The 15,940-nt window shown below is 38.9% G+C and overlaps 2 protein-coding genes across 2 annotated transcripts in view; one reads left to right on the top strand and one right to left on the bottom strand.

The window, feature by feature from the left end:
• LOC115305367 (putative ankyrin repeat domain-containing protein 20A5) overlaps positions 1-463 on the top strand; it is a 17,162-nt gene extending 16,699 nt beyond the window's left edge. Inside the window, exon 7 of the mRNA XM_029955587.1 lies at positions 431-463. Coding sequence (XP_029811447.1) covers positions 431-463 — 33 coding nt within the window. The remainder of the gene's footprint in view (positions 1-430) is intronic.
• Positions 464-6,501: 6,038 nt separating this feature from the next.
• LOC115305366 (ankyrin repeat domain-containing protein 26-like) overlaps positions 6,502-15,940 on the bottom strand; it is a 115,012-nt gene continuing 105,573 nt past the window's right edge. The window contains exons 28-32 of the mRNA XM_029955586.1: positions 13,009-13,299; positions 12,274-12,488; positions 10,898-11,117; positions 8,011-8,056; positions 6,502-6,665 (exon numbers count right to left, since the gene is read on the bottom strand). Of these exons, the coding sequence (XP_029811446.1) occupies positions 6,529-6,665; positions 8,011-8,056; positions 10,898-11,117; positions 12,274-12,488; positions 13,009-13,299 (909 nt within the window). The 3' untranslated portion in view covers positions 6,502-6,528. The remainder of the gene's footprint in view (positions 6,666-8,010; positions 8,057-10,897; positions 11,118-12,273; positions 12,489-13,008; positions 13,300-15,940) is intronic.

Below are 15,940 nucleotides of genomic sequence, written 5' to 3'. Positions count from 1 at the left end.
GTAACTATCCTGCTGGAACACGGTGCCGATCCAAATCTTATGGACAACAGTGGCAACACTGCTCTCCACTACGCTGTGGTTGGCGAGAACACATCCATAGCAGAGAAGCTGCTTTTACACAATGCAGACGTTGAAGCCAGAAATAAGGTAAATATCAAATTTACACAAACCTTTTAATTTTAAATATATATATATATATGTACATACACAAAGCAATTTTAACCACAAAACATTTTATTTCACACACACACACACACACACACACACACACACTCTGAAGTCTATACCTCAGGCCCTGTCATCATGGAAGTAACTCCAGTGCCAGGTCAGGGAGGGCTAGGAAATGGCGGTGCCCGCAGAAGGGGTTAAGGTTGTGTCTCCCCGCCTCCCTTCCACCCCCGAAAGAAAATCCTCCTGTTCGTGCCTACAGGTGGATGGCGGTCTCGAGCCCATAGAGGACTAAGGGTCTAGCGGGGAGTGAGGTGATGAGGGGGGCTGGGTGCTCTGCAGGGGCTTAGGAAACGGGTGCTGCTGGGGACAGGTGGGTGGAGGGATGGAGCCCCAGCCCTGGCAGGGAGAGCTCGGATGTGTGCAAGTGGGCGGGGAAAGCAGCAAGCTGTGGGTGCAGAGCGCTCCAGGCCCCGGGGCTCTGAAGATGAGGGCCCTGGGATCAGGTCACGTCTTGCCATCCAGCAAAGGCCCGCTCTGCCAGCCATGTGCCATTTCGGGGCTCCCACTTAAGAGTGGCTCCTGCTCAAGCTTGTGTAGCTCCTCCGCGGGGTCATGGCTGCACATGGGGCGTACAGGATGGCCCCGCTTGCTGGGCCGCCTGCTTTTTCGTTGACATGCATCACCTCCCACTGCTGAAGCCCCTGTAGGAGCATCCTTGGTTGACACAGGTGGCGTCAAGTTTACATATTTCGAAGTTCAAGTATTCTTGGAATGGACATATTTTGAAATAACTTAATTATCTAAGATTTCACTTTATTATTATTTTTGAGAGAGAGCGAGAGTGAGTGAATATGGGGTTGGGGGCAGGTGCAGAGAGAGAGGGAGACATAGAATTCGAAACAGGCTCCAGGTTCCCAGCTATCAGCACAGAGCCTGATGTGGGGTTCGAACTCATGAGCCGTGAGATCAAGACCTGAGCTGAAGTTGGATGCTCAGCCAATGGAGCCACCTAGGCACCCCTAAGATTTCTCTTAGGGACCTCGTGAAGGACAAGACCAGCCTGATCCTTTACATCTTCTGTGAGGTGGTGGTCGTCCTGGTGATTGTAGGCAACGCCACCAACCCGGGGCTGGAGAAAGTGCACCGGCAGCAAAGGGAGTAGTGTCCAGGATTGAAGCGGGTCTGAGACACACACAGTCCAGGGGCCCTGGCCCCAGAGTCTTGGATGTAGGGGAGGGGTCTACCCCCTTGGATTCCAGATCCTAGCTTCTAGGCACAACAAGAGAAACTAAGAGACACCATTAAAAGAACATCTCCTGAAATGACAGGCCATGGACAGTCAAAGAGCCTCCTTAAAAGAGCGATACTAACAGGTGCACAGTGCAGAATGAGCTTTAAAAACTGACAAGTGACAGAAAGCTAGCCAAAATTACAAAATGAAAAAACTCTCCTCTAAAGAAATTCCAGGAAGAAATCACAGCGACAGAACTGCTCAAAACAGACACAAGCAACACAATTGAAGAAGAATTTAGAAAGATCATAAAATTAATAGCTGGGTTTGAAAACATAGAAGCCGTCAGAGAAGATATTGATACAAAGACTAGGAACCTTTAAAATAACTGTGATGAGTTAAAGAAGGCTATAAATGAGGTGAATAATAAAATGGAGGCTGCCAATGCACGGATTGAAGAAGCAGAGAGGAGAATAGGTGAATTAGAAGACATGGTTATAGCAAAATTAGAAGCCGAGAAAAAGAGATTGATACAGGAACACGGAAGGAGAATTCCAGACCTGAGTGATACAATCAAATGGAACAATATCCATATCATAGGAGTTCCTAAAGAGGAAGAAAGAGAAAAAGATCCTGAAAGGGCACTGGATTAAATTATAAATGAAAAACTTCTCCAATCTGGGGAAAGAGAAACACATTGAAATTCAAGAGGCATATGTAACTCCCCTAAGATGTAACCTGAACCGACCTTCGGCACGACATCCCATCGTGAAACTGGCAACATATAAGGATAAAGAGAGAATTCTGAAAGCAGCCAGGGATGAAAGGGCCCTAACATACAAAGGGAGACCTATCAGAGTGGTTACAGACCTATCTACTGAAACGTGGCAGGCCAGGAATGGCAGGAAATGGTCAATGTGATGAACAGGAAAAATATGCAACCAAGAATCCTTTAGGTCATTTAAAATAGAAGGAGAGATAAAGGTGTTCCCAAATAAACAAAAATTGAGAGAATTCATGACCACCAAACCAGCCCTACAAGAAATCCTAAGAGGGACTCTGAGAGAAATGTAGCAAGGAATATAAGGTACCAGAGACATCAATACATACATGAACTCTACAGAGAACACAATGAATCCAAACACACATTTTTCAATAATAACACTGAATGTAAATGGACTGAATGCTCCAGTCAAATGACACAGAGTAGCAGAATGGATAAAAAACCAAAATCCATCTATTTGCTGTCTACAAGAGACCTTAGACCTGAAGTCACCTTCAGATTGAAAGTAAGGGGATGGAGAAATACCTACCATGCGACTGGACGCCAAAAGAAAGCTGGAGTAGCCATACTAATATCGGATAAACTGGACTTTAAAGTAAAGGCAGTAACAAAAGATGAAGAAGGACATTATATAATAATTACAGGATCTCTACATCAGGAAGAGCTAACAATTATAAACATCTATGCGCCAAATTCGGGAGCACCCAAATACGTAAAACAACTAATCGCAAACAGAAACAATCTCATCAATAACAATGTGCTTATTGCAGGGGACTTTAACGCTCCACTTACAACAATGGATAGGTCAACTAGACAGCACTAAAGAAACAATGGACCTGAACAACACACTGGTACAGATGGAATTAATAGATATACTTAGAACTCTGCATCCTGAAGCGAGGGAATTCACTTTTTTCCTGAGTGAGCATGGCACATTCTCCAAGATAGATCACATACTGGGTCATAAAACATAGCCCTCCATAAATACAAACGAATTGATCATACCATGCACACTTTCAGATCACAATGCTATGAAACTTGAAATCAACCACAGGAAAAAGTCTGGAAAGCCTCTAAAATGTGGAGGTTACAAACCACCCTCCTGAGGAATGATCAGGCGAATCAGGCAATTAGGGAGGAGATTAAAAAATATATGGAAACAAATGAAAATACAACAATCCAAACACTCTGGGATGCAGCAAAGGCAGTCCTAAAAGGAAAGCATATTACAATCCAGGCCTATTTCAACAATCTAGAAAAAGCTCAAACTCAAAATCTAACGGAGCACCTAAGGAAAACAGGGAGCAGCAAGAGCACCCCAGACCCACCAGAAGAGAAATAATAAAGATCAGGGCAGAAATAAACAATATAGAATCAAAAAAAGCAGTTGAAAAAATCAATGAAACCGAGAGTTGGTTTTTTGAAGAAATAAACAAAATTGATAAACCTCTAGCAAGAATCCTCAGAAAAGAGAGAACACTCAAATAGACAAAATCATGAATGAAAATGGATCTATTACAACCGATCCCTCAGAAATACAAGCAGTCATCAGAGATTACTATGAAATATTACATGCCAACTGGACAACCTGGAAGAAATGGACAAATTCCTAAACACACATGCACTACCAAATTCAAATGAGAAGAGATAGAAAATCTGAACAGATTCATAACCAGTGATGAAATCGAATCAGTTATCAAAAAATTCCCAACAAATAAAAGCCCAGGGCCGGATGGCTTCCCAGGGGAATTCTACCAGACATTTAGAGCAGAGTTAATACCCATTTTTCTCAAGCTATTCCAAAAAACAGAAATAGAAGGAAAACATCCGGACTCACTCTACGAAACCAGCATCACGTTAATTCCCAAACAAGACAGAGAGCCTGCAACAAAACCCCAGAACCACAAGCCAATAACCTTGATGAATACAGATGCAAAAATACTCAAACGTACTAGCAAATCGAATTCAACAGCATATAAAAAGAATTATCAATTATGATCAAGTGGGATTCATGCCTGGGTTACAGTGCTGGTTCAGAATTTGGAAATCAACCAATATGATACATCACATTAAAAGAAAAGATAAAAACCATAAGATCCTGTCAATAGATGCAGAAAGAGAATTTGACAAAATACAGCATACTTTCTTAATAAAAACCCTCAAGAAAGTCGGGATAAAAGGAACGTACTTAAACATCATAAAAGCCATTTATGAAAAGCCCACAGCTAATAGCATCCTCAATGGGGAAAAACTGAGAGCTTTCCCCATGAGATCAGGAACACGACAGGGGTGTCCACTCTCACCACTGTTGTTTCACATAGTGCTGGAAGTCCTAGTATCAGCAATCAGACAAGAAAAGGAAATAAAAGGCAGCAGAATTGGCAAAAATGAAGTCAAACTTTCACTTTTTGGAGATGACATGATACTCTACATGGAAAACCTGACAGACTCCACCAAAAGCCTACTAGAACTGATCCATGAATTCAGCAAAGTCGCTAGGTATAAAAATGTACAGAAATCGGTTGCATTTTTATACACCAATGATGAAGCAAAAGAACGAGAAATCAAGAAACGGATCCCCTTCACAACTGCACAAAAACCATAAAATACCTAGGAATAAACCTAACCAAAGATGTAAAAGATCTGTATGGTTAAACTATAGAAAACTGATGAAGAAAACTGAAGTCACAAAGAAGTAGAAAAACATTCCATGCTCATGGATCAAAAGCATAAACATTGTTAAAATGTCGTTATTACCCAAAGCAATCTACACATTCAGTGCAATCCCAATCAAAATTGCACCAGCCTGCTTTCAAGCTGGAATAAAGTATCCCTAAAATTTGACTGGAACCACAAAAGACCCCGAATAGCCAAAGTAATATTGAAGAAGAAAAAACAGGAGGCATCACAATCCCAGACTTTAGCCTCTACTACAAAGCTGTCATCATCAAGACAGTATGGTATTGGCACAAAAACAGACACATAGACCAATGGAATAGAATAGAGAACCCAGAACTGGACCGACAAGTGTATGGCCAATTAATCTTTGACAAAGCAGGAAAGAGTATCCAATGGAAAAAAAGACAGCCTCTTTAACAGGTGGTGCTAGGAGAACAGACAGTACCATGCAGAAGAATGAAACTAGACCAGTTTCTTACACCATACACAAAAATAAACTCAAAATGGATGAAGGACCTCGATGTGAGACAAGAACCCGTGAAAACTCTACAGGAGAAAGCAGGAAACAGCCTTCTTGACCTCAATCGCAGCAATTTCCTACTCGACACATCTCTAAAGGGAAGGGATTCAAGAGCAAAAATAAACTATTGGGACCTCATCAAGATTAAAAGCCTCTCTGCACCACAAAAGAAACAAGAAACCTAATAGGCAACCGACAGAATGGGAAAAGATAGTTGCAAATGACATATCGGATAAAGGGCTAGTATCCAAGATCCACACCCAAAAAACAATCAAGTGAAGAAACAGGCAGAAGACATGAATAGACACTTATCCAAAGAGGATATTCAGGTGGCCAACAGACACGTGAAAGGATGCTCAGCATCAGGGAAATACAAATCAAAACCACACTGAGATGCCAACTCAGGCCAGTCAGAGTGGCTAAAATGAACTGATCTAGACAGTATAGATGCTGGCAAAGATGTGGAGAAACAGGCACCCTCCTACACTGCTGGTGGGAATGTAAACTGGTGCAGCCACTCTGGAAAAGTGTGGAGGTTTCTCAAAAAATTATTGATACAACTCCCCTATGGCCCAGCAGTAGCACTGCTAGGTATCTACCCAAGATATACAGAAGTGCTGATGCATAGGGACACATGTACCCCAATGTTCATTGCAGCACTAGTTCAACAATAGCCAAATCATGGAAAGAGCCTAAACGTCCATCAACTGATGAATGGGTCAAGATGTGGTTTATATGTACAATGGAGTATTACATGGCAATGAGAAAGAATGAAGTTTAGCCATTTTTAGCAACATGGATGTATAACAGTAGAAACTTAACAAAGGACCATGGGGGGGGAGGAGGGGGGGAAATAGGTGGGGAGAGCGAGGGAGGTAAACCATGAGAGAACCTTGAATACTGAGAACAAACAGGGGCAGTGGGTGAGGGGGAGAAGGGAAGGGGAGTGATGGGCATGGAGGAGGGCATTTGTCAGGATTAGCACCGGGTGTTACATGGAAAAGAACTTGACAATAAACTATAAAAGAAAAAAAATAAAGGGGTGTCAGAAGAGCAAAAAAAAAAGTTTCACATATAATATGTTCAATGGGAAACAACTAAAACATTATGCAAATGTCAAGTGTTTAATTTTTTATTTATTTTTCAGATCATATATTTCTTGTTCAAAATCTCTACATATTCTTTTGAGGTTTTGGCGATTAGATCCTCAGTTCGATCTGTATTGCCAGCAGATCCTAAAGGAAAAGATCTAAGGAATTCTACTTCAATATCAACAGCAGCTGAAAAAGAAAAGAAAGAATTATATTCTTTATCCAAAAACTTTTAACTACAAGTTAGTAAAAAAAAAGAAAGAAAGAAAAGGTTGGCGCCTTTATGAATGTTTAGAAAAATGAAAAATGTCTACATACAACTGCAATAAGAAACACAGGATTACTGTTACATATATTGTGCTCACTGTTGCACAAAGAACTAATTGCTATTGTGGATAAATATCAGAGCTTCTGGCTTTTTCATTACAAAGGGAAATTACAAGATGATTACACAGTCTACCCTGAACAATCATATGCTATAAATTGAAAAATCAAACAGGCGTTTCCAAAACAGAGCCAAATATATGGTATAAATGACAGGCAGAAAACAAAGCACTCCTGGAACACACAGAGGGAATATCCCAGTTTTGTGTCAATCTTGTCTGCTTTCTGGAAAGGTGACATGTAAGGTGACACTTGAAGGACAAGGAACATGTGTGCTGGTAGAGGAGGAAGCACATACGAAGAGCTGGAAGTGGAAGAAGGCTTGTGGAATGAGTAGTAGTCTAGCTTGATGAGGGGCTGGGGCAAAGCAGCAGAGTAGGGGAAGTAGTGAGAGAGAAGGCTGAATCATCTGGCAAGAATCAAATTGATTTGGGTGTTTTTATTCCACGCTAAGGAATTTGGAGTTTTACCCAACGGTAAAAGCATTGACAAAGTCAGTGAGTGAAGACTTAAATGTTACCTGTCAGGTGACAGCTATATGATCAAAATTACTTACCCAAGCATTACTAAGACAACTTTGGTTTTTTTGGTGTTCTACCACTAGCAGGAACAAAAATTTGATAAAGCACGTATTTTCTGAGAATTGTGCAGGTTGACAGTTCCAGAAGGATGGCACAGTGAAAGAAGATTATAGCCAGAAATAGTAGCAGACATATAGACATCTGGAGATGTTTAAAAAAAATTTTTTTTTAATGTTTATTTTTGAGAGAGAGACAGAACAAAAGAGGGGAGGGACAGAAAGAGAGGGAGACACAGAATCCGAAGTAGGCCCCAGGCTCCGAGCTTTCAGTGCAGAGTCCGACTTGGGGGCTCGACCACGAACTGAGGTCATGACCTGAGTTGGTCACCCAACCGACTGAGCCACCAGGGCTCCCCTACACTTTGGGAGATTGTTTAAAAAGCTATGAAACAGGATGACTAAATGAGGAAGAAATATGTTCTTCGCTATGCTAATTCTTTTACATTTTTTTATCTGTACAGAAAATATTAATGTATCTATTATCCAAATAATGGGAAGGGATGCCATTTACTTTTTATAGCTTATTTCAGAAATCACTGAGATCTAAATTCATAAATTTTGGCAACGTACCTTTTTTGAATTCTCTAGTTATAACTTTATCCATCTCCTGCTGCACCTGAAATACGTCAAATATTACTCAGAATGTTTAAGGCAAACAAAAGACATTATAGGAATTCTATATAGCTTATGAAATGTGGTCTTGAAATAAAACTTGTAGAAACTAAACCAAAGATAGGGATTGCTTAAATAGAAAGACAATCACATAGATAAATAAAATAAATTCCTACTTATTTTAGTTTTAGAAAATTGACAACAGATATATATATGTTATTATATATGTATATATGTAATACTATTTAAGTGAATCGGATAGAAAGTGCAATTAGTATTGGTCTTTTAATACATATAATTCTGAAAGGTGACATTTGATCTCCTTGGTACAGAAAAGGTTATGAGTCATATTTTATAATGAATGTATTACATGGAAATTCTTAGAAACACTGCCCTTTATTAAAGTTTAATCAGTTTTTTACTTTAACAACTTGTTCCTTAAAATGGGCTTTCCATTTTTATACTTTTAGAAAAACAAAATTTTTAGGCATGGTTTTTGCTATTTTTCAGGACAGACTTAAATATTTAAAATGAAGAAAGTGAGACTGTCATACTATCATGTAGAAATCTACTGGCAAAAAAGTGAATAGGAATATTTTGCTGTCTGTAGTATGACTGAAACATTTCTTTTCATATGGACAAATATTTCAGAATTCGGTTTGAAGAAAGGAAAAATACAGGCTTAGACCAGTTTTCAAACTTAGTTTCTGACTTATAACTTCTAGAACTAGAGATAAGGAAAACAATATATAATTTTTAAGTAAACTTTGTTTCCTTTCTAGAAATTAGGACCAAGTTTTGAAACACTTGACTTTTTGAAGTTATAGTTTTCTAATTACGAAATGTGTAAGATATATCAAACTACAGTTGACCCTTGTAACACAGGAGTTGGGGTGCTGACCCCTGTGCCATCAAAAACCTGTGTATTGTTTTGATCCCCCCAAACTTCATTACAAATAGCCTACTGTTGACCAGAAGCCTTGCCAGTAACATAAACAGTTGAATAATATGTGTTGTGTAGAGTAGTAAGCTAGAAAAAAAAGTCATGGAGAAAGACTTAAGGAAGAGGAAACACACTTACAGTACGTTACAGTATCCAAAAGAAAATCCATGTGTAAGGAAAGTGGAGCTGCGCAGTTCAAAACCATGTTGGTCAAGGGTCAACTGTAAGTTACAACTCTTCCTATCTAGAACGTCCCTATTTAGATCTTACTTGTAAAAGGGATCTTCTCCATGAATGCCCAAAATGGGGTCTAAAATTGTGTACTGAACATAACCAACACTGTGGTGATATGGATATCCAACGCCTTTACCAAGGTAGGTGTGAAGACAAACATTTTGGCCAACATGTTTCCCAATATTGTCAGAGACTGTTTTCCCTAATACCTTTTTTTAACTGAAGTACAGTTGACATACAATGTTATCCTAGTTTCAGTGTACAAGTTCAGCTTTGACAATTCGGTTCACTATGCTGTGCTCACTACCGTAAGTGTCCTTACCCTCTGTCACCATACAACATGAATACAGTATTATTGAAGACACTTCCTTATGCTGTATTCTTCATTCCTCTGGCTTATTTAGTTTATAACTGGAAGTCAGTAACTGAATCCTGTTCCCCTGTTTTGCCCATTTCTCTCTACCCCCTCTAGCAACCACCGCTTTGTCCTCCATGAATATACCATCAAAACCATAAACCTATATGCACTGAATGAAATGCATATTTGAATAACAATGATACACAATGGAAACTAGTTGCTACTCAAAGACTCCCCACCATTGCCACCTGAGTCATCATTTAAGTGATGCCAAGGGGGATATATAAATGAACTTCATTTTAAAAATTCAAATTTTTGCATATTAGGCTATTTAGAAAATGCTCTACAATGGCTCAGCAAGACATTTTATAAAAATTGAAACAGAAGTGCTGTAAGTAAAAAAAGTGCGCTAAGAAAAAGCAATTAAGGATGTATTCTCATGTAAGAAAATAGCAAAAATTGTAACTTAACAGAGAAATTAACCTTTTTAGTGTTACAAGTTTATTCAATTCCTAAAAAGGCCTTACCATAGATTCTTTTTATTTATTTTTTAGAGTAGCCTCCATGCCCACCATAGAGCACAATGTGGGACTTGAACTCACGACCATGAGGTCAAAACATGAGCTGAGATCAAGAGTTGGACGCTTACCAGACTGAGCCATCTAGGTGCCCCCATGGATTCTTTTAAATAGTGAACATCCATATGTGGCTAAGTGTTTGGAGGCTAACCAGTCATTTACATAAAGGGGCGCGAAAACTGGGTTATAGCAAAACATTGAAAGTTTATGAACTGCTGCCAATAGAAAAGAAGTCAAAGCATCTAAGTGTACCTTTGGTTAGCATGGAATCAGACTCAAATTTAAATGAAAGCTTTTCAAGAAATTTAAGTCAGTTATATTTATTGAATAAAGTTAATAATAGGTATCTCTTGTGGGGCACCTGGCTGGGTGACACCGTTTCACGTGTCCAACTCTTGACTCAGGTTAGGTCTCATGGTTTTGAGACTAAGCCCCACACTGGGCTTTATGCTGAGCCTGAAGCCTGCTGGGGATTCTCTCCCTATCCCTTTGCCCCTCCCCTGCACGCACACATTCTCTCTCATTAAAAAAAAATGAAATAATAAATAAAATAAGTATCTCTTAAAAATGAGAGATCAGAGACTAAAAAAAATTACCTCATTTATTAGCACATATCATTATGTCTTTTTGTTAGTGTGTATTATTAGTCAAACAACTCAGAATTTCACCAAATTAAAAGCAAAATTTGTACCAGAAATCTGAAACCCAGGTAAGACAGATAATATAACTAACCTTGGTCAAATAAGTGTCAATTGAAGATGGTCGGTTTGTTGTAGGAATCACTAAGTTTTCTCTTGGAGTAAGATCTCTATGGAGCCCTGAACTACTTTGAAGATTTCCAACACTTGGTGGTTCCAGGGCTGACCTCACATTGAGAGGGGTGAGTAAAGTTCTCTGCTGCTGTTTCTCCATCAGAAGTTGGATATTGCTCTCTTCCAGCTTCTCATTAGCCCTGAGAAGATGAAAAAACAAATATTTTGTTTTTCCCTAAATCATTCCTAAATGACTTACATTTTTAAAGTTTCCATAATACTAAATAGAATTTTCCATTTAACAGTGCTTTAACATTGTCACATTGAACATGTGACAGAGAACACCTACTATATAAAATTATAGCTTTAAAATTGTTCTAAAGAAGTACTTCTGTTTCTAGGGGGTTCTTCCTAACTAACAATTCAAATTAGCGAAGAGAGAGAAATGGCTCTCAGGGGTGTACACGACTTAACAAGTCATACTTGCTCTCTTCTGGAATGGCTGCACTTCCAAGATCCTTCAGGACGCCAGGATACAGACTTATATTTAGTAAACCTGTCTACAGATATAAAACTAAACCATTCCTCAAAGACGCTTTCACCACTCCTGTACTGTCACTTACTATCTCAAAGAAACTGAGCATTTGACACTGAGGAATCCATTAGACCAGCAGTCTCTAGGGGAGAAGTAGATGGCAGCGGTGTGATCAGAAAGAAGTAAAACAGCTACAGAGGCAGTTAGCTTGTAACAGTTCCCAAGGCGCTGGAGGGAGAATCTGCGCTTCCTGGCTTCAGTGTTCCAGACACCTCCCTTCCGCCAGGGTGCTGTTTGTAGCCACTTTGGGAGTTATGTGGCCCTTCAGCCCTACGTGAGTCTTTCTGTATCTCACATGTATGTCTGCGTAAAGGAGACAAACTATCCTTTATAGTTCGTCTCCAGGCCACTCTGGTAAGAATACCAACGATCACAATCAAGAAAACAAATTTTCCAAGCTATCAGGATGAGTATTCTAAAAATAAACTCATTGGCATTTCTATTTAGGGTCATTCTGAAAGCAATTTTATAATAATATGCATCTAAGTTAGAAAGCTTCAAACAATTAAAGACTAGGAGATCTGATCAATGGAAAACATACAGGGGGGAAAAAGTCATATCAAACTAAAGAAAAGGAGAGATGCAAACTGTCCTGGACTAACATTTTGAGAAGGTAAGTTCATGTACAAACTTCATTTTCCAAAAGTATACTCTCCAGTTGGCTTCCACGTCCTACTCATCCCATGACCTTGGCTCCACAAAAGTTATGCTTTGGAGGCAAATAAGCTAAATTTCTTCTCTAGGATTCTGTTTTGACTTACTTATGAAGTTCATTTGCCAATGACTCTCTAGCTTTTACTTCTTCTAGGTAGAGTTGCTTGTATTTTTCCAATTCTATTAAATTAGAAGTTTCTTGATAAGTCTTCTTAAAGAGCTCGGATTCCAGATCTTTAATTCTGAGTTCCATTTGACTTCTCATTGAAGCTGTCTCATTTTCTCGTAACTTTTCTAACTTTTCTTGGGATGCTGCTTGCCTCTAAAGCAAATTAAAAGGATCGTTGTAAAATAGCTTTAATCTGATTAATTATATTTCCTTTACTTTTGAGTCAATGATTCAAGGAGCAATTTTAAATGAAAAAAGGCTGAAGTGTTAAATATTTATCATTAATGTCAACTGAATTAAATCTGATTTATAAAAATAAAGCACAATCATTCTTGCATTAGTATTCATGCAATCTGATAACTCAAATAACAGAATCAATAAAAAAATGTTTAAATTCAACAATAAACTAAGAATAATCCAAGTACAGTACAATTTTAAACCATTTTTTCTTATCCTCTTAATAGAATAATTTTTTAAATCATAAACTTTTCTCTTTCTCTCAATTTCATGAGAATGATGAAAACAAATCTTTAAAGGGAGGTACAAATGCCTCAGAAATCGATAAAACACATTGCTATTAAAAAATGTAGAGGAAACCCATGCAATATATATATATCCAAAATGTAGTTTGCAGTGAAATGAATTACAGCACATTACAGATCAATAAATTAACCTGTAAAAACAGATCGACTTCCTGTAATTTTTCTGCTACATCCAGTCGGGCTCGTTCTTCAATCTCCCATTTATACTGTTCGACTTGGCTGTTTTGTGCTCTATTCATTTCTAGAAGACTGCCGAGCTTTACGACTTCTTGTTCTAGCTTCCTTTTATTGCGCTCTAGTTTTTCACATTTCTTCTCAAATGCTTTCATAGATGATAACTCCTGTTGAAGACCTTGATTTCTTGCATCCAGGTGTAGACATTTTGAAGATGTAGCTTCCAGTTTTGTTTTAAGGTCATCAACCTGCATGAATAAAATAATAAAGTGGAGTGAAGTGAAAAGAGTAACTCAAAACTATCAAAAATTTTTAAAGATTTTATTTTTAAGTAATCTCTCCACCCAGAGTGGGACCTGAAGTCACAACCTCAGGATCAAGACTGAGACAGCCAGGCACTCTCATTTTGAAATAAATTAATTTACAACAAAATGTTATCTGTACTATAGTAGAGTCTCTGAACGTGGAACCTTAAATAACTCAAAATCAAGAGCAAAGGTAAAGCCACCAGGTGTTACTAAAGATATCTTTGATATCACTGTCTTTACTACACAACATTTGCACTTGATTTTAAACTTTTATTTTTCTATGTTTCTTTCATATCTTTCTTCCATAAAATAAGCCACCTCTCAGGAGAAAGCCTCTTACCCCTTCCCCCATCTTAAACCATAATTTTAAAGATGTTTTAGCAATATATGTACTTATGTATGCCTACATCAAAAAATGCCTCCCAAAATAAGGAAAATTTCTTATTTGAAAATAAGACTCTAATGAACGAATCCATAAATGACTGTAATGCCACAAGCCTTTTTCTGAACTACAAATGTTTTATGCTTATCTGAACTGCATTCCCAGGAGAAATACTTCTCAGGGTTAAAAAATCGCATCTCCCAGTATAAAAATTTAGATAGATGAACCATATTTTTTGAGCCAAAAACTATTTTAATTCAATACTGTTACCTTGAAATCTTTTGTTACTTTCTACAATATAAAAGATCATACTAGGGGTGCCTGAGTGGCTCAGTTGGTTCAGCGTCCGACTTCAGCTAGGTCATAATCTCACAGTTTGTGGGTTCAAGCCCCATGTCGGGTTCTGTGCTGACAGAGCCTGGAGCCGGCTTCAGATTCTGTGTCTCTGTCTTTGCCCTTCGCATGCTCACATTCTCTCTCTCTCTCAAAAATAAACATAAAGAAAGGGTAATACTAAACAAAAAAAACCTTATAAAACACTTGCTGGAGCTTCAGTGATGCTGCATTGGGAAGGACTTCTTTCCTTTACATGATTGGGGAGACAGGCTGAATGGATGTGGGGGTTTATAAATCTGTTGATATTTCTCCTGCGAAGCTCTCTCCCCGTAAATATGTGCTGGCTTCCGTAAGTGGTTTCTAGTGAGCAGATTGCAGAACTGCTGTGATTCGGGGGGCTAGGCTAGAAAGTGCGATATAGCTTCCATCTGACTTTTCTTTCTCTAGAGAAGCTCACCCTTGCAGGCCATCTAGTGAGTCTTCACTTGTGGCCAGCAGGTAAATTATACTGTTTATTAAATGTGTCCATAGGTTTTAAATATTCATTCCATGAAGGAGGAGGAGGAGATGCAGCCATGGACCAACCTTAGTGATGCTCCTAGTGAACAGACCCGTGAACACGGTGCTGTGTGCATTCCGAGCCCAGGTGACAAAGGCAGCACAGCCTCTGCCTTGCTCTGTGTCTCAGGCTGCTTACTTGGAACCCAGCCCACCATCTAGTGAGGAAGCTCAGGCCACGACGAGGGTCTAGGTGTGCCACTGTGTCTCTGCTGCCTCCCACCCGGAAGTCCCAGGCCACGGCCAGCGTCAACAACCAGACGTGAGTGAACGAATCTTCAAATGGTTCCAGCCCCAGACCTTTCCGTTGCCCCACCTGAAGCTGAGTGGGGCAGAGACAGGCTGTCCTGGCCACACTTTTCCTAACAGATTTGTGAGCAAAAGAAATCTAAACTTTGGGGAATTTGTTAAGGAAAAACAAAAAAGATAAATTGAGAAGTGGATGAAAAAAGAAAAAGACATATATAGCAGAAACTGGTCTCCATTAAAGTTGGATATAATAAATATTAATTTATTAACAACAAACAGTGCTGATGAGAAGCAGCAGATAACTAGAAGCAAGATGTAAGAAGTTTTTCTCTGTTTTCCCCCAGTTAGGATGATATTAGCCGTGCATTTTTCATACACGGCCTTTATTATGTTGAGGTGTGTTTCCTCTAAACCTACTTTGTTGAGGGATTTTTGTCATGAATGGATGTTATAGTTTGTCAAATTCTTTTTCTGCATCTATTGAAATGATCATGATTTTATTTTCTCTTTTATGATGTATCACATTGATTTGCAAATATCGAACCATCTGCAAACCAGGGATAAATCCTATTTGATTATGGTGAATGATGTTTTAAAATATTTTTTTTTTTGAGAGAGAGAGCACAAGCAGTAGAGGGACAGAGAGAGAGAGAAACACAGAATCTGAAACAGGCTCCAGCGTCCGAGCTGTCAACAGAGCCTGACATGGGGGTCGAACCACAAACCATACTATAACCTGAGCTGTTGTTGGGACACTGAACTGACTGAGCCACCCACGTGGCCCTGGGGAATGAGTTTTTAATGTTTTTTTTGGATTCAGTTTGTTAGTATTTAGTTGAGGATTTTTGCATCTGTGTTCATCAGAGATATTGGCCTGTAAGTCTCCTTGTGGTTTCTTTATCCGGTTTTGGTTATTGGGGTAATGCTGGGATCCTAGAATTAATTAGGTCGTTTTCCTTCATTTTCTGGGTTTTTTTAAAATTAACTCTTACTTAAATGCTTAAAATTCACGTCTGAAGCCATCTGGTCCTATATTTGTGTTGGTTGAATTTTTTG

The sequence above is a fragment of the Suricata suricatta genome, chromosome 10 (genome assembly GCF_006229205.1).
Source record: "Suricata suricatta isolate VVHF042 chromosome 10, meerkat_22Aug2017_6uvM2_HiC, whole genome shotgun sequence".
NCBI lineage: Eukaryota > Metazoa > Chordata > Mammalia > Carnivora > Herpestidae > Suricata > Suricata suricatta.
Note: the sequence above shows the minus strand (reverse complement) of the source record. Positions and strands in the feature narration are given on the sequence as shown.